This window comes from Pan troglodytes, chromosome 1 (genome assembly GCF_028858775.2).
Source record: "Pan troglodytes isolate AG18354 chromosome 1, NHGRI_mPanTro3-v2.0_pri, whole genome shotgun sequence".
NCBI lineage: Eukaryota > Metazoa > Chordata > Mammalia > Primates > Hominidae > Pan > Pan troglodytes.
The window spans coordinates 195,639,543-195,667,396 of record NC_072398.2 but is presented as its reverse complement, the minus strand read 5'-3'; the positions used below and the strand labels follow the sequence as shown (position 1 = coordinate 195,667,396).

General features: G+C 38.2%; 1 protein-coding gene across 24 annotated transcripts in view; it reads left to right on the top strand.

Moving 5' to 3' along the window:
* ZMYM4 (zinc finger MYM-type containing 4) overlaps positions 1-27,854 on the top strand; it is a 154,049-nt gene that overhangs the window by 53,029 nt on the left and 73,166 nt on the right. For 22 of the 24 annotated variants that reach the window (XM_001166982.6, XM_024357821.3, XM_024357822.3 and 19 more), the window contains one exon: positions 4,227-4,272. The exons of 1 other annotated variant lie outside the window; for it this stretch is intronic. In XM_001166982.6, coding sequence (XP_001166982.2) covers positions 4,227-4,272 — 46 coding nt within the window. Of the gene's footprint in view, positions 1-1,583; positions 1,701-4,226; positions 4,273-27,854 lie in introns of those variants that run through there. One more of the 24 variants, XM_063782866.1, reaches the window with a different exon arrangement.

Here is a 27,854-nt window from a genome sequence, read left to right as displayed (position 1 = left end):
CAGAAACCTGTATGGGTACTTGATTCTTTATAGCATTCCCAACTTGGGAGTAAAGTTATTATAGTTGTTACATAGTCACATTGGTCGTAGTATCACTAGGAAAGAGCTGTGAATTCTACTTTGTTCGGGAAGTTGGGTGTGTGTGGGTTGTGTGTGAGATTATCGTACCATAGAGGAGTTGCAGCTTTAGCTTGAAGCTGAGTATATGTTTACTATTGAATTAAGACTGGAAAAGCTTAAGCACTGTGCACAATGGCCCAGATGCTTGAAACTACCTGAAAGGTTGGGTGAGCAGCTATAGGTTATTTATAATGGCTGGAGCATTTGCTTACAGGATGGGGATGTAATGGGAATGTGAAGGCAGGAAAAGATAAAGCTGTAGAGGAAATTAGGGCTAGATTTTGGAGAGTCTTATATATCCACAGAAGTTTGGACATTTTTCTTGGGAGACTTTCAGAGCTGTGTGTGTGTGTGTGTGTGTCCTTCCCCTTAACCTCTCAGTACCTCCATTTCTTCACCTATAAAATAGAGGTGTTAACAGTACCTACCTTATGAGATTTTTGGGAGATTAAATTGGATTAAATCATATAAAGTACTTGGAAAAAAAGTGTCATAAACTGGGCATGGTGGTGTGTTCCTGTAATCCCAGCAACTCATGAAGCTTAGTTGGAAGGAATTAAATTAAAAAAAATTAAATATTTAATTTTTTTAACCTAGTGATCTTTTTTAACCTAGTGATCCCACTTCTAGAAATTGATCCTACAGATATACTCACATACCTAAGCCATATAGTATGTATACAGATGACAACTGCAATATTACATTAAAAAAAAAAAAAGCAGGAGGCAACCTTAAAATGTTCATCAGTGTAATATAATAAGAGACTATGCAGCCACTGGAAAGAATGAAGTAGATCTCTGTATAATTTTCCAAGATATACTATTGGGTTTTTTAAAAACAGGGACATTTCTATGTCTCTCTTCATTTTGTATCTTTACCAGTCTGAGAGAAAATGGTATCTCAATTTTGATTTTGGGTAAGATTGAATGTTTAGTGCTTGTTTATGTTCTTTGATCACTTTCTATTGGGATAGTACTCTTTAATTGAGTTCAAGATTGCTTTATACATAGAATATTAACCATTATTATACTACTACTACAACTTTTTCATTCATATTACCTTTAAGCTTTTCCAAACAATTTTTTAGAAATATAGTCAAACTTTAAAATCTTTTTCATGAAGATTTCTTTTTCTGGTTAAAAGACTTTTCTATCTTCTAGGGCTTTTATTTTTTTTCAGTTTATTTTTAACTTATCTGGGATTAATGTTGATGTGAAGTAGTGATTGTGATCCAAATTTTTTCACCTTAAATGGTTGTCATCTTCTAGTTCTCTTTTTTCCTTTAGGAGTGAGAATAGATCATTGGGTTTAGCAGTGTGGAGGTCGCTTATGACCTTGACGAGAAAAGTTTCAGTAGAAATAGTGCAGGCAGAAGCCTTACTGAAGTGGGTTCAAGAGACAGGTGTCGTAGGCAGCATGTATAGACAACTTTGTTTTTGTTTTGGTTTTGGTTTTTAGATGTAGTCTTGCCCTGTTGCCCAGGCTGGAGTGCAATGACGTGATCTCGGCTCACTGTAACCTCCGCCTCCCAGGTTCAAGCGATTCTTCTGCCTCAGCCTCCCAAGTAGCTGGGATTACAGGTGTGTGCCACCATGCCCGGCTAATTTTTTTGTATCTTTAGTAGAGATGGGGTTTCACCATGTTGGCCAGGCTGGTCTTGAACTCCTGACCTTGCGATCCACCTGTCTCAGCCTCCCAAAGTGCTAGGATTACAGGCATGAGTCACCACGCCTGGCTTTTTTGTTTTGTTTTTGTTTTTGTTTTTGAGACGGAATCATGCTTTGTCCCCTAGGCTGGAGTGCAGTGGGACAATCTCGGCTCACTGCAACTTCCACCTCCTGAGTTCAAGTGATTCTCCTGCCTCACAGCCTCCCAAGTAGCTGGGATTACAGGTGCCCGCCACCACGCCCAGCTAATTTTTGTATTTTCAGTAGAGATGGGTTTTTGCCATGTTGGCCAGGCTGGTCTTGAACTCCTGACCTCAGGTGATCCGCCCACCTCGGCCTCCCAGAGTGCTGGGATTACAGGTGTGAGCCACTGCACCTGGCTAGACGACTCCTTTGAAGAGTTCTGCTGTCAAGGGGAAGAGAAAAATGAGCAGTAGCTCTAGGGGGATAGAGAATCATGAGAAATATTGTATAAGATGAGAAGGAATAATAGCATCGGGCCTTGGGACAGTATTGTTCAAAAACAAACTGTTATTAAACAATGGGATTCCTCTCAGTGTAGGCAGATGCTTTGATTCTTTGGCTTACAGAGTGACATTTTTCTTTGTTTTTTTTTTTTTTTTTTTTTTTTTGAGACGGAGTCTCACTCTGTTGCCCAGGCTGGAGTGCAGTGGCACGATCTTGGCTCACTGCAAGCTCCGTCTCCCAGGTTCACGCCATTCTCCTCATTCTCCTGCCTCAGCCTCCTGAGTAGCTGGGACTACAGGCGCCCACCACCATGTCCGGCTAATTTTTTTGTATTTTTAGTAGAGACGGGGTTTCACCATAATTAGCCAGGATGGTCTCGATTTCCTGACCTCATGATCCACCCGTCTCGGCCTCCCAAAGTGCTGGGATTACAGGCGTGAGTCACCACACCTGGCCCAGAGTGACATTTTTCATTTCCCATTTCCCTTTCATTCTAGAGCCTAGCTCATTGACTGGAATGGTAGGTGGAGTGACCTTCACTATTTGTTTGCTTTCCTTTACTTTCCAATGTTTACATAGTTGAATTTCAAGTTAAATGTGTTTATAAATTACCTGCACTATCATTTAAAAAAATTGCTCCTTTTGTTTTCTTTGGAATTCTGATATATTTTTACCAGGATGTATCCTTTTTTTTTGTTATTTCTTTGGTATTTAGTGGGCCCATTCAATCTCAGATATGGTATTTATATCTTCAGTTCAGGGAAATTTTTTTCTGTTATCCCTTTCACCATTATTTTCTTCTTTGGGGGTACCTTTGATATTGCTGTTAGACTTAGTGCTTCAATCCTCCATGTCACATAAATTATCTTTTCCAACTTTTTGTCTAGAGATGAGGTTTCACCATGTTGGCCAGGATGGTCTCGATCTCCTGACCTTGTGATCCGCCCACCTCAGCCTCCCAAAGTGCTGGGATTACAGGTGTGAGCCACTGGGCCCAGCCAAGAAGTTGCTTTTTTATAAGTTACTTGTTTCCTTCTGGAGTAGTGGTTCTGTTTGTTTACCTTGAACTTTCTCTTCCACATAGGTTTCTTTTGGAAACCTGGGATCTTTTATTTTCTCTTCATATTTATGAATATCAGATACTACTGATTACTATAGCTAGCTGTTGTGTTTCCTCTACAGTTATGTAGGTAGCTAGGTAGTTCTTTTTTCCTTAAAAGTCTCTCCCTTGAATGGGGTGGCTGATTCTGGCTTCTTACAGTAGGCAAGGTTTATGAAGAAGCAGCATTTCTTGTGTTCTTGTCTCATTGATGAGTAACAGGCAGGGAAGCAGGAACCTCCAAAGTAAGGAGGCCTTCAGAGACTCAGAGTGAAGTGTGCCATTTTCTTTAGTTCTTTGGTGGAGTTACCGGTGCTTTGCTTTCTTTTCCCTGTGTGTTTAAAGATCTGAAATTACCTCTGACATGGCTCTACTTCTGTCTTAGGCACTAACGTACTCAGTAGGAACCATCCCTATAACAGGCCTCACTTTCAATTTAAGAGCAGCATGTTTCTGGCTTTAGCTTAAGAGCAAAAGCTGTTAATTTTTCTGTTCAGTTTTGATGGGAAGTTTTACATAGTCAGTTCTTGGTGTTAGTAAGTTCTTATGAAGTGTTAGCTGTGTTTACTGTTATTAAAATATATATGATCATCTCTTTTGTGACATGAATGATTAAAAAATAAGTAGTTGTTTATAGTGAGAGGATGTGATTTATCTCTTAGTTTTTGGTTTGGGGCTTTGGTCTGAGAACTACTTTGGTTCATCCTAAATTTTATTTTACTCTATTTGGCAATGTTTTTGTTTATATTGTGCACTTGTCATTTGGGTTGAAAATTACAGCTCCTTGGGGAATAGGGAGGGATACCAAAAGAATGTATGATAGAAGATATGATGGTAATGTTACTTTTCTCTTTCCTTTTTTGCTTTTCCAGTTTGAACAAAAAAGTGGTGCAGTTTTTGATGAAATTGTAGAGAACTGTAAGTACCATTTGAGAAAAAACAATCATGTCTTTAGATAGAAAATGAATGTTAATCTAGATGTGGTATTTAACTATTACAGTGTTTAGTTACGGCTGATTTATGTGATGGTTCAATCTGATTTAGTCTAGATCTCATCACATACTGTTCTTTTAGCAGGTTAATCTGAATTGTAAGAATCTTATTCTTTTTTTCAATAAATATTTTATTCTCGTAGTTATCATATTAAAATATAGCCATACTTCATATCTATATGGAAGATTATACTTACCACTATTAAGGGTTTCTACTTGGTTTAAGGTCTTTTATTTTCTTTTAAAATTCTTTTTGTGTTATCGTATTTTTAGAAATAATTTGTTTTTTATGATTATAAAAGTAATACATTCAATTTTACAATACAGAAATGAATAAAATAGAAAGTAAAAGCCTTTGTCATTACCATTCTCCAAAGATAACCAGTTTTAAAAGTTTAACATATATATCTTTCCAGACTTTTTTCTATGAGTGTATATATCTATACATGGTGTATGGAGATTTATATATGTGTGTAGGAATCATAGATACCGTTCTTGCTTTTTTTCATTCAACTGCGTAGACATCTTTCTGTGTCAATGGATATAGTTCTGTTGCACCCTTTTTAATGGCTACTCAGTATTTTATTGTATGGCTGTATAATAAGTTCTCACTAAATGTTGTTGATATGTTCTTGGAAATTGTGACTTTAGGTGAAATGACATATAATGAAACCAATTTTACTATAAGTTTAAATTGATAGAAGTAAGAGTTAAGTTCCTGTGGCATATTTTTAGTCACAAAAACACCATCAAACTTCTAAATAAAGATCTGAAACACTTCTAATATTAAACATTGAAATAAATGTGAGCTATACATGCATACAAGAAAGATTAATAAAAACAAGTAAGATAATTATTTACCCAGTTTTTGGTGAATCAGCGAGTGATGGTGCTTGTAGTGGTGGTTGGTTAACTTAAGGAATAAATGTTTGCAAAGCAAACATTGTCAAGAGCACCTCCTACCACCATGCAGTTCAGAAACAAACAATAATAAACATGATGGGCTCACTGAGTGCATCATTTATGTACTTTTCTGTGCTGATTATATATTTTATGAATTTTATTACAATAATTTGTATTCATTCGTTCATTTTCCAATCCCCTTATTCCAATTCAGGGTCATGGGTGGCCGAAGCCTATCCTGGCAGCCTCAGGGCACAAGGCAGGAACCAGTCCTGGACAGGATGCCATCCCATCACAGCGTGCTTCACACACACACACCCATGCTCACTCAGACTGGGACAATTTAGACACGCTAATTAACCTAATGTGCACATCTTTGGGATGTGGGAGGAGTCTAGAACATCTGGAGAAAACTCATGCAGACATGGAGAGAATATACAAACTCCACATAAATAATAGCCCTGGCTTGGAGTCATTTTTTTTCTCTCTTTTTTTGAGATGGAGCCTTGCTTTGTCACCCAGGCTTGAGTGAAGTGGCATGATCTAGGCTCACTGCAACCTCTGCCTCACAGGTTCAAGTGATTCTCCTGTGTCAGCCTCCTGAGTCACTGGGACTACAGGCACACGTCACCACTCCTAGCTAATTTTTTATATTTTTGGTAGAGATGGGGTTTTACCATGTTGGCCAGGCTGTTCTCAAACTCCTGACCTCAAGTGATCCACCTGCCTTGGCCTCCCAAAGTCCTGGGATTACAGGCGTGAGCCACAGCGCCTGGCCTTTGTTTCTCTCTTCAGTGCTACAGCAAAATAACATTGAATGAAATGTTATTAGAGGACCTGCTGTACTATAATTTAACTAGCTTCTTTTATACATGTGTAATTTATTTTCAATTTTGCATTATTATTAAGAACATTGAATATGTATTCCCATACACATCTTTGTATACTTGTTGAAGCATTCTGTAGAATAAATTCCAAGAATAGAATTGATTAATTATCAAAGGATATTTTTGTGCTTTTTTATGAAAGATAAATTTTGTCAACTAGAGTTCTTGAATTAAGGGAATGTACTTTTAAAAAAAAAATTTACTTCTACCAGTAGGATCTGTACTTTCTTTCTCTTTGTAATTAGTTTAATATTTTAGAATGATAATATTTTTAGACTACCATCTGACTTTATGTTATTTGATATTGAGAGGTAACTATATCTCCTGATCTTCAGTGGATTTAGTTATTGTGTGTCTTTTTTGTTTTAGGCAATCAAAAATAGAATTTAGCTAGCTTATCCAGAAGAATCATTTTAGATATATACTAGGATATTTCATAAAATATAAGATAAAATGAATTTCCTGCAGGGTACTCAGCAAAAGGAGATCATGTCTGTTCTCTACAAGTGCTGCCAGAAAGCAGTTATATTCCCACGATTTTTAGTCTTTCTGTATATCCATTCTAAATTTCAAGTTGTTTGGAGAAAGATTATGATTGGGCCAGCTTGAATCTCATGTTCATCTTTGAACCAATTATCTGTGGTCAGGGAAACCAGGCCAGACAGTAAAACATACCTCTTGGAAGGCATGCCTCTGTCACTACTCACTTTTGCCAAATAATGTTCGAATACCTATTTTGGATGATATGCCTTTGCTCAAGTGTGTATATTGGTATTAGAAATGAATCATATACCTTTCTAATGAAGGTTTTAATCTGATGGATTGTTAAAGTTGTTGCAGTAAAAACATTCTTAAAGAGGCAATAGGAATCTGTATTAAACCTGTAGCCGGGCTACTGTACTTGGAGTTCTACACCCAACATTTGGGGTTTATGTTTCTGGTACATGGTGTTTCTCTGCTCTCCTTCCTTAAACATTATTAGGCTCTAGATTTACAAGCAGAATGTTTTATTCTGTATTTTAGTTTTTATTTTAGAGACAGGGTCTTGCAGTTGCCTAGGCTGGAATGCAGTGGCATGATCATAGCTCACTACAACCTTGAACTCCTGGGGTCAAGTGATCCTCCCATCTCAGCATCTGAGTAGCTGGGACTATAGATGTGATCACCATGCCTGGCTAATTTTTTAATTTTTTATTTTTTGGTAGAGATTAGGTCTTATTATGTTTTCCAATCAGGTCTTAAACACCTGGCCTCAAACAATCCTCCTGCCTTGGCCTCCCAAAGTGCTGGGATTACAGGAGTGAGCCACCACACCCAGCCAACCAGAAAGTTTTATACCAAATGTTAGTTGCAAATGGTGCAATAAAGGTTACCCTTTATCTCCCCTTTTCTGGTAGTTTAAATTAAAAGGATGTTGAAAGCCCTGGAGGCAGAGAAGTGACTAGCTTGGAAGGAATACTGGCCTCTCTCTGTGAGGGGAATTCAGGAACATAGACCCCTATCCAGGAGAGATAAGGGCAGACAGCTACACAGATGATATTCTGGAAAGCTCCGATACCAAAGATGATCATCCTAGCCCTCCCATTTTGTCTTGGGATTCATGTCTAGAAAAAAAGATTAACTGTATCTCAGGGAAGTGTCTCAAAATGTCTGGTGTAGCACTAGACCTACCAGACCTACCCTGCTAGATCTACCATCTACTCATTGCCCAAGACCACCGGGATATGGGACCTCAAATATTTGTTTTGTAGATCAAATTCTGCCCTACTGTGGTATAATCCTATCACTGTCAGCAAAATATAGTATTTACTAATTATTGGCACACATAAATTAGCAGAGGCTAACCCCGTTTGTGAAGACATTGAGAAATCTAGTTTAAACATGAAAAATCTGAATTGACTTTCCAAAGTACAATATCTTCAGTGAAAGGGATTTAAAAGAAGACTTCAACATTTTATGCAAGTGAGAAGAGAAGGTACAGTTCTTCAAGTTTGTTCTCCTGTGTCAGGAGAATTTGTGATGTGGATTTTTAAAGATACATGGTGTGTTAGAGGAAATGACTGATTCTGTAGATGATCTTAATTCATGTTCCCTCAACCATTACTAGTTTATGTGAAGTTTTAAAGAAGTTGAAATAAAATAGGGAGATTGTTTTTATTTAATATATTCAGATAGTTGCTTCCTTAAGTCAAGGATTTTTATTCATTAAATGGCTCTAAGATAACCAACTGGTCACTCAGCAATGGTTACTTTTCTTATTGATAGAATAAGTTTATTGAACATAACAGACTTGACAGTTTTAGGGGAAAAGTAAGAGCATTGCCGATTTGTTCATGAAGTACAGTTATTTGGATTCTAAAAATTATTCTTATTATTTTGACTACTTTCAGTGTACTAGTTTACTTGTGAAAAAGTTTGCATGTATTATCTTTTAAAAATTCTCCCTTTTTCTGGTTTAACTGAGGCAGGGTCTTGCTATGTTGCTGAGACTGGCTTCAAACTCCTGGGTTCAAGCAGTCCTTCTCCCACTGCCTCCCAAACTGCTAGGATTACCAGCATGAGTCACCACGCCCTACCCTTTAAAAATTCCAATAATAATTATATTAATTAGGATATTAGGTTTAACTATATATAATAGAAACACAATAGAACTTTATTTCTTGGCCGGGCATGGTGGCTCACACCTGTAATTCCAGTACTTTGGGAGGCTGAAGCAAGAGGATTGCATGAACCCAGGAGTTCAAAACCAGCCTGGGCACATAGCAAGACCCTGTCTCTGCAAAAAATACATAAAATAGTTGAATGTGGTGGTGCATGCCTGTAGTCCCAGCTGCTTGGGAGATTGAGTCAGGAGGATTGATTGAGTCCAAGAATTTGAGGTTACGGTGAGCTGATGGTGCCATTGCACTCCAGCCTGAGCTGCAGAGAAAGACCCTGTCTCAAAATATAAAAGGAAGGAAGGGAAGAAGGGAGGGAGGGAGGAACGATAAGGAAGGAATGAGGAAAGAAAAGGAGTTTATTTCTCATATAAAAGAAGCCCAGATGATAATATGACTCTGTGGTTATTAAGAAAGCTCTTCCAGCTATCTGGATTTTATCCCTAGTGTGTGACTTCCATTTTCAAGGTAGCGTGGTGTTCTAGGATGGCTGCTGTATCTTGAGCCTGGAGTAGGGAGGAAGGAGAGCAAAAGGCACACTTCTGAACAGAATCAGCTTCTTGAAGAACTTTCCTGGAAACTCTACCTGTGTACTTAGGTTTATATCTCATTCGCCATCCTACCTTCAAAGAAAGCTGGGAATAGTAATCCTTTACCTGAGCCCATTGTTGTCAAGAATAAAATTGAGGCTCTCTTAGTAAGGAAAAGGGAGAGAATTGTTATTGTGTACATAGTGTCTGCTGCAACAACCTTTTTTCAAAGGTACTACAACTGTTTCTGTTTCACTAAGGAGCAAACTAAGGCTTAGAGACATCATTTCACTTTTAAGTGATGGAATCAGGATTTGAATGTTGATTTACCTAGCTACTAAGACCCTGCTTTCAAATCTTTCATTACCTGTTTCTGTACCTCACCCTAGTTCACTTGTATCACAGGTTTTGAAGAATAATTATTATTCGATGAAATAGTGGAGTAATTTATAAAGTAATTCAGAAACAGTTTTAGGTATATTAACCATGACTGAAGTTTTTGTGGCTGCTTGTGGAGCATCAGCATCAGTTTGTGTCTGAATTATAATGTATCTGCCTTATCAATGCAGTTCAATTTTTAAAAGAACTGATATAATTAAAATTTTTCTAAATGGAACAAACAAAAAATAAAACTGATAATTTGAGTCTTTTTTTAAAAAAAAACTACTTAAAAATTTTTGTTTACATGGTCTTTTGCTAAGTATTATTTGGATCCTTCAAACATTGTAAAGGAATACTTTCTTTATGAAAATGTTGAAATCAAAGCCTAAAAGTCTTCTTTAGGGATATAAACATGGGTAGAGAATTGAGATGGTGTTAATTGAAAAACACCTCACAGTTCTCAATAATTTTTTAGTTCTCCTTAAATAAAGGTATAGGTTCTTCTTGAATTAAACAAACTGATCAGTGATTAGTATACAATTTTCAAATGAATAAACTGAACTAAACTGATTTTTGTTTTATCTCTGTATTGGTAAAAGGTTTATGTTTTTGCCAATAACTTACAGCAGTTTCAGCATTGTTATCAGTAAAATTGTGGTGTCAGTCAGGCGCAGTGGCTCACGCCTGTAATCCCAGCACTTTGGGAGGCCGAGGTGGGTGGATCGCTTGAGGTCAGGAGTTCGAGACCATCCTAGCCAACATGGTGAAACCCTGTTGCTACTAAAAATACAAAAAATTCACTGGATGTGGTGGCGGGCACCTGTAATCCCAGCTATTTAGGAGGCTGAGGCAGGAGAATCACTTGAACCCTGGAAGCGGAGGTTGCAGTGAGCCAAGATCGTGCCACCATACTCTGGCATCCTGAGAAACAGAAAAAGACTCCATCTCGAAAATAAATAAATAAATAAATAAAATTGTGGTATCAAGGAAACTCTGACACTAAAAAGGAGATATAAGTTCTATGTGAATTTTAGTTTAGGTTGATCAGTAGGATAAGAGGGTGGTAAAAGTATGTTGTAAATGTTTGAATATAAGATGATTCCAAATACAGGGTTCTGACCCATTTCCCAGTGAAAAGATAAGAGAAAAAAATAGAATTTTGTTATCTAGAATACATTTACTAATAGCCATGTGGGTGAAATAGATGTCTATTAATCATTTATTAAATTATATACATATTTAAAATCTCCTTATGTTAAATAGTATTGATTTAGAAAATACTGGTTTTCTTATAGTTGTTTTGTGAATTTTATGCAGACTCTAGAAATTTGACATTGTTAATCACTAGTGTCACTTTTTAAGTCAGTTAATGTAGTTTTCCAGAGCCTTCTAAATTATGTAAGATATATTCTGAATTTGCATTCTGATTGCTGGTATGTGCTACTTAACAAATCACCCCATAACTAATGGTGTAAAACACTTTTATTAAGCTCAAGGATTCAATGGCTCAGGTGTTCAGAAAGGATATACTGGGGATGTTTTTTTTTTTTTTTCTCACAATGTCTTTGGTCTTGACTGAGAAGATTTGGAGGCTGAAGTTGACTGAATGGCTTGATGTTGGAATAATCTGAAAGTTTGTTCACTCATGTTTGGTGCCTTGCCTAACAGGACTCAAAGACTGTGACTGCTGACTTGAGCACCTGTACGTAGTCTGTTACCTTGCCTTCCTCATAGTGTGGCAGCCTTAAGGTCTTCTCACTTTTATGGTGGCTCAGGGATCCAAGCAAAATAATAATTCAGCGAATAAGGCATAAGTTATATTATTATTATTATTTTTCTCCAGACAGGCTCTCATCCTGTCACCCAGGCTGTAGTGTAGTGACTATCATAATTCACTCTGACCTCGAACTCCTGGGCTCAAGTGATCCTCCTGCCTCAACCTCCCAGGTAGCTAGAACTATAGGCCTGCACCTCTGCACTCGCCTGATTTGTATATTTTTTTTGTAGAAATGGGTCTTGGCTATGTTGCCCATGCTGGTGCATCATCTTTTCTGACCTAGCTTCAAAAGTTATTTGGCATCCCTTCCACCAGGCAGTTCACAAGCTTGCCCAGATTCAGAAGCTATAGACCCCACATCTTAATAGGAGGAGGGAGGGTGAAGGTCACGTTATAGAAAAGCACATGGATGGAAGATACTGTTGCAGCCATTTTTGTAAAATAAAATCTGCTGTCACAGCATATAAAATACCCTGTTAAAAAATATTCTAAGCCATAAAATAGCTTTAAAAATTTTATCCTATAGGTCTGTGTTCGGATCTTCATGGCATTAACTATTTCCAGTAATACATATATGTAAATTGCATGAATCTGATCATACATGATTTTTTTTTTTTTTTTTTTTTTTTGAGACAGAGTCTTGCTCTGTTGCCCAGGTTGGAGTGCAGTGGTGCGATCTAAGCTCACTGTAGCTTCCGCCTCCTGGGCTCAAGCAATTCCTGTTCCTCAGCCTCCCAGGTAGCTGGGACTACAGGTGCGCCACCACGCCCGGCTAATTTTTTGTATTTTTAATAGAGACGGGGTTTCACCATGTTGGCCAAGCTGGTCTCAAGCTCCTGGTCTCAAGTTGATCTGCCTATCTTGGCCTCCCAAAGGTCTGGGATTACAAGTGTCAGCTACTGCGCCTGGCCCATATATGATTTTTTAAGAGTAACATTTTGGCTTTTCTGTTGGCTTGGCCTCACCTTCCCGTATCATTGTTCCTATCCCCTCTCATAACTTGTGTCAACAGCTTTGTAGGTAGCCTTCCATGTTTTTCAGTGCTCATAACATCATTATATACATAAACATACACAAATACATGTATGTCAGGATTTTGAGTTTTTCTTATTTAACAAAAATGGGATCATATACATACTTTTCTCCTCCTCACTTCTCTCTGTCTTGAGTACTTCATAAAACCCCTTCACCTCAACTGGAATAGCTCTCTATTCTGTGATTTTAATGCACAATAAGTCACCTTCTGCTTTGTTTTTAGGCATTTATGTCGTTTAAGGTTTTTTTCTGCCACAATGAACAATGATACATTAAAAGTCCTTTAATGTATGTTTTTGTAAGTTGGTCATTTTATATATGTGGTTAGATTCCAAAGAGTAAGGATTCTGTGATTTAAAAAAAAAAAAAGCATGCTGTAATCCCACCACTTCGGGAGACTGAGGTGGGCGGATCGCTTGAACCCAGGAGTTCGAGACCAGCCTGGGCAACATGGCGAAACTCCATCTCTACAGAAAATACAGAAAAAATTAGTTGGGCCTGGGGGCACATGCCTGTAGTCCCAGCTACTTGAGAGGCTGAGGTGGGAAAATTGCTTGAGCCCGGGAGTTCAAGGCTACAGTGAACTATGATTATGCCACTGCACGCCAGCCTGGGTGACAGAAAGAGACCTTCTTTCTAAAAAATAAAAAAGCACTTTAATACCTCGCATTTCCACCAGCAGTGTAGTAAGAACACCTTCCCTCATCCATTAGTATATATTATAGCTCTTCTTAATATTTCCCAGTCTGATGGATGTAAAATATCACAGCCTTAACTTTAATTTGCATGTTCTCAACTCCTGTAGAATTTGAGCAGCTTTTAATAAGTTTAACATTTAGACTGGCTTTCTCTGTATTGTCTAGTAATAAATATTTGTTGAAGAATGAATATCTTTCGCCCTTTAAAAAAAGTTTACTTTTTCTTCATAGCAAGTTGTAAGCTTGTTTTATATTTTAATAATAGCTGTTATGGTGAGTCACAGTAAGCACAGTAAAGCATACATCTGAAAGAAGATTCAGATATACATAATAGACAATCACTGTATTCATTCAGGATTTTTAACTTTGAGAATGCATAATGTAAAGTTCTTTTGATGGGGGCAGGAGTTCTGATTTCCCTCATTTGACTCCCTTTTTGTGTCATCTTGAGCTAAATAAATGTTTTTGACACTTAAACATTTTGGTATCGTTTATGACATCTGGGTTTTCAGTCTTGTTTAAGAAAGTTTTTCTCACTCCTTGGTTATTTCTCGGAATACTTCGAAAACTTTTTATAAATTATTAAACACAAAATACACTTACAATGTAAGATATATTTTATGAAAACCCTTAACCACTTAGCTTTTAAAAATGTATATTTTCGTGCTCTTGATGCCAATTTCCCAGTCTCATACAAGTAGCCACCTCTCCAAAAAGGTAGCCATCATCCTGAATTTTGTGTTTATTTTCTTGCTTTTCCTTTACCACAATTATTGAATATTTGTAGTTTTGCTTGGTTTTGAGCTTTGTATTGTTTTTGAATCATGCTGTGTGTTACCACTTGCTTTTATTCCCTATTGCATTTTTTTTTTTTCCCAGACAGAGTCTCGCTGTGTCACCCAGGCTGGAGTGCAGTGACGCGATCTCGGCTCACTGCGATCTCTGCTTCCCGGGTTCAAGTGATTCTCCTGCCTCAGCATCCCGAGTAGCTGGGACTATAGGCACCCACCACCATACTTAGCTAATTTTTATATTTTTAGTAGAGACGAGGTTTCACCATGCTGGCAAGGCTGATCTCAAACTCCTGACCAGGACTCTTGATCCGTCCGCCTCTGCCTCGCAAATGCTGGGATCACGGGTGTGAGCCACCATGCCTGGCCCTCATTGTGTATTTCTGAGATTTTACTGCATTGTTGTATGCGTTTCTTGTTTATTTGTTTGTCACCAATGCATGATAATTCATTATATAAATATATAACTATTTTAAATTGTGGAAAAAACATAAAATTCTGGGCGGGGTGCAGTAATCCCAGCACTTTGGGAGGTCAAGGTGGGCGGATCACGAGGTCAGGAGATCGAGACCATCCTGGCTAACACGGTGAAACTTTGTCTCTACTAAAAATATAAAAAATTAGCCGGACGTGATGGCAGGCACCTGTAGTCCCAGCTACTCGGGAGGCTGAGACAGGAGAATGGCGTGAACCTGGGAGGCGGAGCTTGCAGTGAGCCTGGGCGAGAGAGTGAGATTCCGTCTCAAAAAAAAAAACAAAAAAAACCCCATAAAATTTACCACCTAAGCCATTTTTAAGTGTGCAGTTCAGTAGTGTTAAGTATATTCACATTGTTGTGCAACAGATCTCTGGAACTTTTTCATCCTGCAAAACTGAAACTCTGTACCCATTGATCAATAAGTCCTCATCACCCCCTCTTCATCCCCTGGCAACCTTAGAAGTTTTATCTTCTAAGAGTTTGACTATGGTAGTAACTGTGTGTACGTTAGCATATCCTCAAGGTTCATCATGTTGTACCTTGTGGAACCATGTTGAACCTTCTTGTACCATGTTGAACATTCTGATACATGTTGTAGCATGTGTTAGAATTGCATTCATTTTTAAGGTAAAAATGATACTTTAGTGTATCCTCAAGGTTCATCATGTTGAACCTTGTGGTACCATGTTGAACATTCTGACACATGTTGTAACATGAGTCACAATTACCTTTTTTTTTTTTTTGATACAGAGTTTCACTCTTGTTGCCCAGGCTCCAGTGCAGTGGTGGGATCTTGGCTCACTGCAACCTCCACCTCCCAGGTTCAAGCGATTCTCCTGCCTCAGCCTCCCGAGTATCTAGGATTACAGGCGTGTGCCACCATCCCTGGCTAATTTTGTATTTTTGGTATAATTTTGTATTTTTAGTAGAGACAGGACTGTACCACATTGGTCAGGCTGGTCTCAAACTCCTGACCTCAGGTGATCTGCCCACCCCAGCCTTCCAAAATGCCAGGATTACAGGCATGAGCCACCACGCGCAGCCAATTACCTTCATTTTTAAGGCTGAATCATATTCAGTTGTTTATATAATACATGATATGGTTTGGCTCTGTGTTCCCACCCAAATCTCATCTCGAATTGTAATCCCCACATTCAAGGGAGTGACCTGTAGTCCTCATGTCTCTACAAAAGGGAAGTGATTGGATTATAGGGGCAGTTCCCCCCATGTTGTTCTTGTGACAGCGAGTGAATTCTCATGAGGTATCATGGTTTTATAAATGGTAGTTTTCATGTGCTCTTCGTGCTCTTGCCTGCTACCATGTAAGACATGCCAGCTTCCCCTTCTGTCATAATTGTAAGTTTACTGAGGCCTCCCCAGCCATGCTGAACTATGAGTCAATTAAACCTCTTTCTGGGCCGGGCACGGTGGCTCACACCTGTAATCCCAGCACTTCGGGAAGCTGAGATGGGCAGATCACTTGAGGTCAGGAGTTCGAGACCAGCCTGGCCAACATGGTGAAACTCCATCTCCCCTAAAAAAAATACAAAATTAGCTGGATGTGATGTTGCACACCTGTAGTCCCAGCTACTTGGGAAACTGAGGCAGGGGAATCGCTTGAACCTGGGAGATGGAGGTTACAGTGAGCCAAGATTGCACCACTGCATTCTAGCCTGAGCAACAGAGCAAGACTCCAACTCATATATATATGTATATAGTAAATCCATCGTGTTGTCTATAGATTTCTTGATGTTTCTAGTTTTTCTATTGCAAATTTATCCTTTATGATTATTCTTGCATTGTTTCTTGATAACATATAAGAAATTAATATGTATGCAATTCAGTATAAGATGTGTTTCTTATGGTAGGTCTCTAGGGCAGAGATCGGCAAACTTTTTCTCTAAAGGGCCAGATAGTAAACATTTTAGACTTTGTAGGTCATACTGTCTCTGTTGCAGCAGTTCAGCTCTGCCTTTGTAGCATAAAAACAATACAGATAAGGCCGGGTATGGTGGCTCACACCTGTAATCCCAGCACTTTGGGAGGCTGAGGCGGGTGGATCACCTGAGGTCAGGAGACCAGCCTGGCTAACGTGGCGAAACCCCATCTCTACTAAAAATACAGAAATCAGCTGGGCGTGGTGGCAGGCACCTGCAATCCCAGCTACTTGGGAGGCTGAGGCAGGAGAATCCTTTGAACCCAGGAGGTGGAGGTTGCAGTGAGCCAGGATTGCACAACTGCACTCCAGCCTGGGTGACAGAGCGAGACTCCATCTCAAAAATAAAATAAAATAAAAACAATATAGATAGTACATAAATGGATTATTGTGTTTCTGACAAAACTTTAGGGACTCTGAAATTTGAATTTAATGTAATTTTTCATGTGTCAGGGAATGTTCTTTTGATTGTTTTTTAAACTATTAAAACATGTGAAAATCATTCTTAGCTCTTGGGCTATACAGAAACAGAAGGTAGGTCTCTTGGATTTGACATGCAGGCATAGTTTACCTACCCCTGCTGTAGGGTATATTTGAGGAGGTGATTGCTCAGGCCTAGGCGGGTGTACATTCTCAACTTTGCTAGAAACGCAAAACTTAGTTTCTTTTGTGCAGTTGATCCTTGAACAACATGGGCTTGAACTGTACGGGTCCACTTATGCATGGATTTTGGATTTTATTTAGTAAATACAGTTGGCCCTCTGTATCAGTGGATCCTGCAACCAAGCATGGATAGAAAATGCAGTATGTGAGGGATGTGAAACCCGCTTATACAGAGGGCTGACTTTTTTTCATATCAGCAGTCTCATGCCAGCTGTAGGCCTTGAATATGCTCAGGTTTTGGTATCTGTGGGGTAGGGGAATGTCCTGGAACCAAAGCCCCAGTAATACCAAGGAAAGACTAGTTTTATCCATTTACATTTCTGTTACTGGTTAATTAAAGTTGTGGTCACCTCACATCTGGCCAACACTGGATTTATTAGACTTTTAATCTTTGTCAGTAAGGGGGACATAACATGAACTTCATTTTGTCTTTAATTTGCATTTCCTTGTTAATGATTAGTTGAACATTTTTTCACGTTTATTGGGTATTTTTAATTTTTTTTGTGAAATGCCTGTTACATTAAATCTATTACCCACTTGCTATTAGTTTTTTTCTTATTGAATTGTAGGCATTCTCTAAATGTTCTGAACAATAAACTTACCAGTTATAGATGGTGCGAATAAACTTCTCATTCATCTCTTATGTCTTCATAAAATCTTTGCATATGCAGAAGTTAATTGATTTTAATGTAGTTGAACGATAATAAATTTATCAGTCTTTTCCTTTATGGTTTATATTTTAACCCCCATTTTATTTAGGAAAAATTTCCTGGGCTGAGATCAGGAAGAGCAATTACAGTTTGCCCTCTGTATCCATGGGTTCTGCATCTGCAGATTCAACCAATCATGGATCAAAAATATTTGGAAAAAAATATTGATGATTGCATTTGTTCTGAACATATAAAGGCTTCTTTTTCTTGTCATTATTCCCTAAACAATACAATATAACAACTATTTACATAGCATTAACATTATATTCTTTTTTTTTTTAAGATGGCGTTTCACTCTTGTCACCCAAGCTGGAGTGCAGTGGCGCGATCTTTGCTCACTGCTACCTCCGCCTCCTGGGTTCAAGCAGTTCTCCTGCCTCAGCCTCCTGAGTAGCTGGGATTATAGGCACCTGCCACCACACCCAGTTGATTTTTGTATTTTCAGTAGAGATGGGGTTTCACCACACTGGCCAGGATGGTCTCAAAACTCCTGACCTCAGGTGATCCACCTGCCTCGGCCTCCCAAAGTGCTGGGATTACAGGCATGAGCCCATAATACTAAGTTCTATAAGTAACCTAGAGATGAATTAAAGTATATGGGAGGATGTGTATAGATTATGTGCAAATACTATTCCATTTTATATAAGAGACTTGAGCATCTGTGGGTTTTGAGCATGGTTGGGAGGGGTGTCTTAGAACTAGTGCCCCATGGATATGGAGGGATGACTGTATATTATTTCCTAAAATCTTTATTGATTTTGCCTTTCACATGTAGCTTTTGAATTACCCTACACTAATTTTTTATATGGTGTGGAGTAGGGAACTAATTTTATTTACTATTATAAGGCTAATAAATTACCTTACTCACCAGCATCTATCAAATACTACCTCCTTTCTCCAGTAAGCTGCAAAGTTACTCTATAACTACATCTGTAGGCATTTCCCCACATTCTCAGTTAATGTTTTCTTGGACTGTTTGTTTGTTTATTCCTGTGACAGTACCAAGGTGTTCTAATGAATGAGCTGTGTAATAATTCTTAATAATCTGATGGGACACGTCCCTGAAAATTTTTCTTCAGGAATGTTTTGCCTATTCTTGCCCCTGTTTACATTAGAAATATCTTGGGAAGTTTCTGACAGAACAAAATCAAATAACAAAAATTTTTTGGGAATTTTATTGAATTATCATGAATGTGTAGATCAACTGAGAGAGAAGTGGCATTGTGTCTTTCTATCCATGAACTTGGTATGTCTTTGTATTTGTTTAAATCTTCAATGTCTTTGAATACAGTTTTATAATTTACTCTGTAAAGTAGCAGTCCCCAACCTGTTTTGGCACCAGGGACCAGTTTTGTGGAAGATAGCTTTTCCATGGACCCAGGCGTCAGGGGGAGAGGCAGGATGGTTTTGGGATGATTCAAGCACATTACATTTATTGTGCACTTTATTTCTATTATTATTAGATTGTGATATATAATGAAAATAATTATACAGCACATTATAATGTAGAATCAGTGGGAACCCTGGTCTTGTTTTCCTGCAACTAGATGGTCCTATCTGGGAGTGATGGGAGATAAGTGACAGATCATCAGACATTAGATTCTCATAATGGGCAGGCAACCTAGATCCCTCACATGCATAGTTCACAATAGGGTTTGCGCTCCTATGAGAATTTAATGCTGCTCTCCTATGAGAATTTAATGCTGCTGCTGATCTGACAGGAGGCACAGCTCAGGCGGTAATTCAAGCGATGGGGAGTGGCTGTAAATACAGATGAAGCTTTGCTTGCTTGTGGGATGCTGACCTCCTGCTGTGAGGCCCAGTTCCTAACAGGCCATGGACTGGTACTGGTCTGTGGCCTGGAGTTTGGGTACCCCTGCTATAAAGGATTATCATGCAAGCTCTTTATTTTATATTTTAGCATTTAAGTTTTATTTAATTGGATGTAGGGCAAGGTTGGGGTCCACTTTTATTCCTTAGATGAGTAGCCTATTGTGCCACCATAATCTTTTTATCACTGAACTGAATTAGCACCACTGAGGTATATTTAAAGTTCTATGTATATTGGGATCTATTTTTGGAATTTCTATTACATTCTATTAATATATTTATTTTTATATTGATGCCATATTGATTTTTATTATTTGTATATTTATTTGAAGGAGTATTTTTAAATTACTGTGTATTTATTGGCTTTGTGGTATAGACATTTATCTGCTGGGTCAAGCCACTGTCTCAGTTTTATTTTTTGTAATTTTTGCTTTCCATTAAGCCACTAAATTTTAACATGATTTTATATACTTTCCAAAAATATTTTGTTGGACTTCTAATTGAAAATGCATACATGTACATATATTACTTTTGGGCAGAATCAATATTTTTATTATGTATTTGTTCTTACATACAATAAGAACAATAAGCCCAAATCTTAGCCTACAGATCTTATTTTATGCCATTCACTAACATTTTATTTTCAAGTAATATTTATTGTGCTTTTTCTTGTATGAGTTGTTCTTTAGTACTTTGACAAATGTAAAAATTTTTATTTTTTATATTGAAAAACTTTTTTCATTTCTAGATTCTTATTGCAAGAATAGTCAGGGTGTTACTTAATTCCCTTGTTAAATCTAGTAGGCTTTTAAAATAAATTTGAGTCTGTAGTTATGCATTCATAAAGCCATATCATCTAAAACTATTTTATTCCTTTTTTCCAGCTTCTTCACATTATATAATTTTGGTGTTTTGCTAAAATTTATAGGACTTCATTAAATATTAAAGTAGTAGTGACTTTTGACTAATTCTTGATTCTAAGTAAAGTAGTTAATTTGTAGTATTTTGTCATTGGGGGCTGATTGTAGTTGGTTTCTGTCAAATAGGCTTAGGCTTTATTACATTAAAAAATATATATTCCCATTCTACCTTGAGGAATGGCTGAATAATATTCGTATTTATATATTGCTAGATTCAGTTTGCTAATATTTTCCTGACAGAGTTTGTGTTAAGATTAGAGTTATAGCTTCATTAAATTTTTATACAATTAATCACTGAAATCATCTGGACCTAGATATTTCTTGGTGTGATGGTTTAAAATTCTGAATTCACTTTCTTTAATAGATACAGCATTTAAAGAATTTTATGTTTCATCTTGTGTCTGTTTTTGGTAGGTTGTATTTTTCAAGGCATTTGTTCATTTCATTTTTGTTGTTGTTATTTTTAGACAGGGTCTCGCTCTGTTTCAGGAGTGCAGTGGCGCGACCTCAGCTCACCGCAGCCCCCACCTCTCATGCTTAAGTGAGCCTCCCACCTCACCCTCCCCTGTAGCTGGGACCACAGGCATGTGCCACCATTCCTGGCAATTTTTTTTATTTTTATTTTTTGTAGAGAGAAGGTCTTTCTCTGTTGCCTAGGCTGGTCTCGAACTCCTGGGTTCAAGCAATCCTCCTGCCTTGGCCTCCCAAAGTTCTGGGATTACACTGCTCTTGGCCTCCATTTCATTTAAGTTGTCCCTGTCTTTTGAACTGTAAGCGTTTTGTGGGGGATGGAAAGTAGCATCTCAATGCATTTCCCTGGTAAGCAATGGTGTTGAGCATTTTTCAGAGTACTTATTGGCCTTTCCTAAATGTTGTTTTGTGAAGTGTGTGTTTGAATTTTTGTCCATCTTAAAATTTGTTTGTCTTCTTTTTATGAAGTTGTAAGGATCCTTTTTGTTGTTGTTGTTGTTGTTGAGACAGGGTCTCAGTCAGTTGCCCAGGATGGAGTGCAGTGGTGTGATCATGGCTCACTGCAACCTCAATTTTCTGGGCTCAGGTGATCCTCCCACCTCAGCCTCCTAAGTAGCTGGGACCATAGGCACATGCCACCATGCCCAGCTCCTTTTTTTTTCTTTTTGTACTCTTTCGTAGAGATGGGGTATCACCATGCTGCCCAGGCTGGTAGCAAACTCCAGGCCTCAAGCGACCTGCCTGCCTCAGCCTCCCAAATCACTGGGACTACAGGCATGAGAATCCTGAGCCTGGCCCAGGATTCTTTATGTATACTAGTTTGGATACAAGTCTCAATAGATAGACTGATAGAAACAGATGGGGCTATCTCTGTGTCTGTCTCCATCAGTCTACATCTGTATTTCTCTCTCCATATCCATCCATCCATCCATCTATGCATTCATCTGTTCTTTGGATTGCCTTTTGTCGTATTGTTGGTGTCCTTTGAAAAGCACAAATTTTTAATATTGATGAAGCCCAATTTTATTATATTTTTATGGTCTATGCTGTGTTCTAAGAAATCCATCATAAGATCATGAAAATTTGTACTTGCTTTTTTTCTAGAAACCTTATAGTTTAGGCTTAGCTTTTATGCTTAAGTTGATGATCCATTTCAAGTTTCTGTATGTAGTGTAAAATAAATCTTTTTGTATATGGATGTCCAGTTGTATCAGTAACATTTATTGAAGATTTTTTTTTTTTGGATTGATTTACCTTGGCACTTTTGTGGGAAGTCATTTGACCAATGTTTTTGAGTCTATTTTTGGACTTTTCTATTCCACAAATCCGTATGTTTATCCTTAGGCCAATATCACACTGTCTTGGTTAATTTAGCTTTATTAAATCAGAAGTTTGGCTGGGCACAGTGGCTGACACCTGTAATCCCAGCACTTTGGGAGGCCAAGGCGGGCGGATTGCCTGAGGTCAGGAGTTTGAGACCAGCCTGGCCAACATGGTGAAACCCCATCTCTACTAAAAATACAAAAATTAGCCAGGCGTGGTGGCAGACACCTGAAATCCCAGCTATTTGGGAGGCTGAGACAGGAGAATAGCTTGAACCCAGGAGGCGGAGGTTGCAGTGAGTCGAGACCAGGCCATTGCACTCCAGCCTGGGCAACAAGAGCAAAACTCCGTTTCAAAAAAAATAAATAGGCCGAGCGTGGTGGCACATGCCTGTAATCCCAGCACTTTGGGAAGCCGAGGCGGGCAGATCACAAGGTCGGGAGATCAAGACCATCCTGGCTAATACAGTGAAACCCCGTCTCTACTAAAAATACAAAAAAATTAGCCGGGTGTGGTGGCACGCACCTGTAGTCCCAACTACCTGGGAGACTGAGGCCGGAGAATCACTTGAACCCAGGAGGCGGAGGTTGCAGTGAATCGAGATTGCGCCACTGCACTCCAGCCTGGGTGACAGAGTGAGACTCCGTCTCAAAAATAAATATATAAATAAGTAAATAAATAAATAATCAGATGTTCTAAGTCATTATTTTTCAAAGTTGTTTTGCTACCTTAGATCTTCTACATTTCCATATACATTTTAGAAGCAGATTGTCAGTTTCTACCAAAAAGCTTACTGGAGTTGCTATTGGGGTTGTCTTGGGTCTGTAGATCAGTTTAGGGAGAATTGACATCTAAATAGTAATAAATCTTTCAGTTCATGAGCATGATGTGTCTTTTAGTTTATTTAGGTCTTCTTTAATTTTACTTAACAATGTTTTGTTGTTTTCCAAGTGTAGATCTTGCACCTATTTTGTTATATCCATAGATATTTCAAATTAGGCAATTATAAATGAAGTTTTTAAAAAATTAAATGTATTTTGTTGAGTTATAACTTCTAGATAATAAAATTTATTATATTTTAAAAGCATTTGAACTTGAACTTTTCACTTTGAAATAATTTCAGACTTTAAATATTAGTATAAGTCATCCAGTTCTGTTTTTTTTTTTTTTTTAATTGTTTTGGCATGGCCAGGCGCGGTGGCTCACGCCTGTAATCCCAGCATTTTGGGAGGCCAAGGCGGGTGGATCACAAAGTCAGGAGTTCAAGACCAGCCTGGCCAGCATGGTGAAACCCCGTCTCTACTAAAAATACAAAAATTAGCTTTGCACGGTGACGGGCACCTGTAATCCCAGCTACTTGGGAGGCTGAGGCAGACAATTGCTTGCACCCGGGAGGCGGAGGTTGCAGTGAGCTGAGATCACGCCACTGCACTCCAGCCTGGGCGACAGAGCGAGACTCTGTCTCAAAAAAAAAAAAGAAAAATTGTTTTGGCTTTTCATGTCTCTTGTAGTTACACATACATTTTAGAGTCAATGTGTAAATTTCTAGAATAATCCACAGAGACTTTGGAGTTACATTAAATCTCTAGATTAATTTGGGGGAAAATTAACACCTTAAGTATATATAGTCTTTTCATAAGCGTGGAATATTTCTTTTTTCCTTTTTTTTTTGAGACATTCTTGCTCTGTTGCCCAGGCTGGAGTGCAGTGGCGCTATCTGGGCTCACTGCAACCTCTACCTCCTGGGTTCAAGCGATTCTCGTGCCTCAGCCTCCTGAGTAGCTGGAATTACAGGCGTGTGCCACCATGCCTGACTGATTTTTATATTTTTAGTAGAGATGGGGTTTCTCCATGTTGGCCAGGCTGATCTTGAACTCCTGGCCTCAAGTGATCCACCTGCCTCGACCTCCCTAAGTGCTGGGATTACAGGTGTAAGCCCCTGCGCCCAGCCGCTAGGATCTTTATTACAGTATTGAGTAGAAGTGGTGAGAGGAGAGATTTTTAACTGTTTTTTTCAACTTAGGGGGAAAGTATTCAGTCTTAAACTGTTAAGTAGGTCATGAGATGTTGATTTTTTTTTTATAGATGCCCTCTCTCAGATCAAAGACCTTCTTTTCTCTTTTTAGTTTACTGAAAGATATTTTCATGAATGAGTATTAAATTTTGTCAGTTGCTTTTTCTCTGCTTAGATGACCATGTTATTTTTTCCTTTAATGTGTTAATATGAAGATGAATTTTAAAATATTAAACTCACTTTGTATTTATGGGATAAATCTTACCTATGATATATTATTTGTTTTATATGTTTCTATATTCAATTTGCCAATATTTTAAGTATTTATGCTAATATTTTAAGCAGCTATGTTTGTGAAAGATACTGGCATGTATTTTTCATGTAATGTGTTTTCCTGGTTTTGGTCCCAGGGCAATATTGGCCATATAAAATTAGGAAATGTTCCTTTCTCATATTTGCTTAAAGAGTTCATATAAGATGGGTTATTATTTCTTAAGTGTTTTATTTACTCAATTCACTAGTGGAGACATCTGGGCCTGGGGCTATTCAGATTTTCTATTTCTTCCATGTCAGTTTTGGTAATTTTCACCTTTTGAGCTATTTCTCTATCTGCACAGTCAGAATCTGCATCATCATGGAAATGTTCTTGTACACAGTTAAAGTATGGTAGCCACTGGCACCTGTGACTGTTGAGCACTTGAAATGTGATGGGTGCAGAACTGAAGTTTTAGTTTGACTAAATTTATTGCTTCTGGGCCTCTTGGCTAAGATCAAGTGTAATTTAATTAGAATTAAGTTTAAATAGTCACAAGTGTCAAGTGGCTACTGTATTGCATATCACAAAGCTAAACTGCCATTTATTTTTGTAAAGTTGTTAATCATTCTTATGTATTGCCATCAAGTTAATAATATTTTAAACTGTATGGACCTCCAGTTGTTTATAATATTTTCTTAGTTTATTTTTAATTTCTATAAAATCTGTAGTCCCTTATTTCATTCCTGATATTGGTAATGTGTATCCTCCACCACTCCCCGTATTACTTTTTTTTTTAAAGACAGGGTTTTACTCCTGTTGCCCAGGCTCTAGAGGGCAATGGTGCGATCTCGACTCACTGCCATCTCCGTCTCCCGGGCTCAAGCAATTCTCCGGCCTCAGCTTCCTGAGGATTACTGGTGCATGCCACTTCACCGGCTAATTTTTCTATGTTTTGTAGAGATGGGGTTTCACCATGCTGCCCAGGCTGGCCTTGAATTCCTAGGCTCAATCAGTCCGCCTGCCTTGGCCTCCCAAAGTGCTGGGATTACAACCATGAGCCACTGTACCCAGCCTCCCCATATTACTTCTTTAAAAATATCTTTTAAAACTTTAATTGTAGTAAAATATACATAAAATGAAATTTACCATCTTCACCATTTTTAAGTGTACAGTTCAGTAGCATTAACTGTTTACATTGTTGTGCAATCAGTCTGTAGAATGCTTTTAATTTTGCGAAACTGAAACTGTACACCCAATTTCCCAACTCGAAATTTCTCTCTTCTTTCAGCCTGTGGCAGTCACCCTTCTACTTTGTCTTTATGAATTCAGTTATTCTGTATGTTATGTGAGTGGAATCATGCAGTGTTTATCTTTATTTGGACTGATTTTACTTAGCATAATGTCTGCAAAGTTCATCCATTTTGTAGTATGTGTCAGAATTGCTTTCTTTTTAAGGCTGAATACTATTCCATTGTATGTATATACCACATTTTATCTGTTTATCTATAGTTGGACACTTGGGTTTCTTCTACCTTTTAGCTATTGTGGATGAGGCTGCTATGCAGGAGGGTTATTTTGGAACCAGTACTGCACCATGGTGGCTGGAAGTGGAATGTTTTATGATCAATATTTTAACTAGTGCCTAACTTACAATTTCTGTATGATTTTGAACTTAACTCAGAAATAGTTCTATAGAGGTGAGATGTTGTGGCTCACACCTGTAATCCCAGCACTTTGGGAGGCTGAGGCGGGTAGATCACCTGAGGTCAGGAGTTCGAGACCAGCTTGGCCAATATGGTGAAACCCTGCCTGTACTACAAACACAAAAATTAGCTGGGAGTGATGGCGTACGCCTGTAATCCCAGCTACTGAGGGAGCTGAGGCAGGAGAATCACTTGAACCTAGGAGGCGGAGGTTGTAGTGAGCCAAGATCATGCCACTGTACTCCAGCCTGGGTCACAAAGCGAGACTCCATCTCAAAAAAAAAAAAAAAAGGAAAAAAAAAGAGAAAGAAATAGTTCTATAGATAATTTCCCTAAGTAGCTTTCTAAGCCTATTTAACTCAATATTATTTCTCTACCATAATGCCAGTTGTACTGTGTGAACTACACATAGCAACATTTCTATAGATGTAGTGTTAGCAAACCTTTTTCCTAGAGGGCCAAACAGTAAATATTTAAGCTTTCTTGGCTGTGGTCAACAAATACGACTTTTTGCATTGTCCCTATTCTTCTTTTTACAACCTTTTAAAAATGTAAAATCATTCTTAGCTTAGAGCCATCCAGAAATAGGCCCTGGATAAAATTGTTTAAGTAGGACTTCTTCTATATATATGTATTTATTTTGAGATGGAGTTTTGGCTCTTGTCACCCAGGCTGGAGTGCAATGGCACTGTCTTGGCTCACTGCAACCTCTACCTCCCGGGTTCAGGCAGTTCTCCTGCCTCAGCCTCCCGAGTAGCTGGGATTACAGGCGCACGCCACCACACCTGGCTAATTACTTGTATTTTTAGTAGAGACAGGGTTTCACCATGTTGGCCAAGCTGGTCTCGAACTCCTGACCTCAGGTGATCCACCGGCCTCGGCCTCCCAAAGTGCTGAGATTACAGGCGTGAGCCACTGCACCCAGCCTTCTATTTTTATTTTCAAAAAAATCTCCATTGACCATTTTTGCAGATAGTATGAGCTCTAGTAAAAGTGGTTTATTCTGTTAATGAACTTATGAGAGTAAAAAAATGAAGTTGTTATAAATTTACTGATGCCATTGAGGGAAAAAAAGTACAAGTTACTCTGTCTCTACAGTTATAAAGCCCTTAATAAAGGATTATTTTAACATTGCTTTCTTTTTTTTCCCTGGATTATAAGGGGTAGCGTTAAAAATTAGGTTTGGGGCTTGAACAGATTCTTGTTTATCTGAATGGAAAGGGATATCAGCTAAATCTGCTGTGACAAGTGAAGAGAGAAGATGAAAATACAGATTTTTGTTTTATAAGTAACAGAACTATGTTACAGAAATTTTGGAATTAGAAGGAAGAATAGTAGGAATGCTTATGGGCCTAAAGATTGGGGTATAGTTGGGTCATTGGTACCGTCTCCCCATATCTCTGTGGTATTGTGCTTCTGCAATTATTGGCAAAAATGACTTTTGTATTTATTATTTTGCTTATTATGTTATTCTGCTTAAAAAAGTAATATGCTCTTTGAAATACTGACATGTAATAAGATATGAAAATTTTACTCAGTGAGATG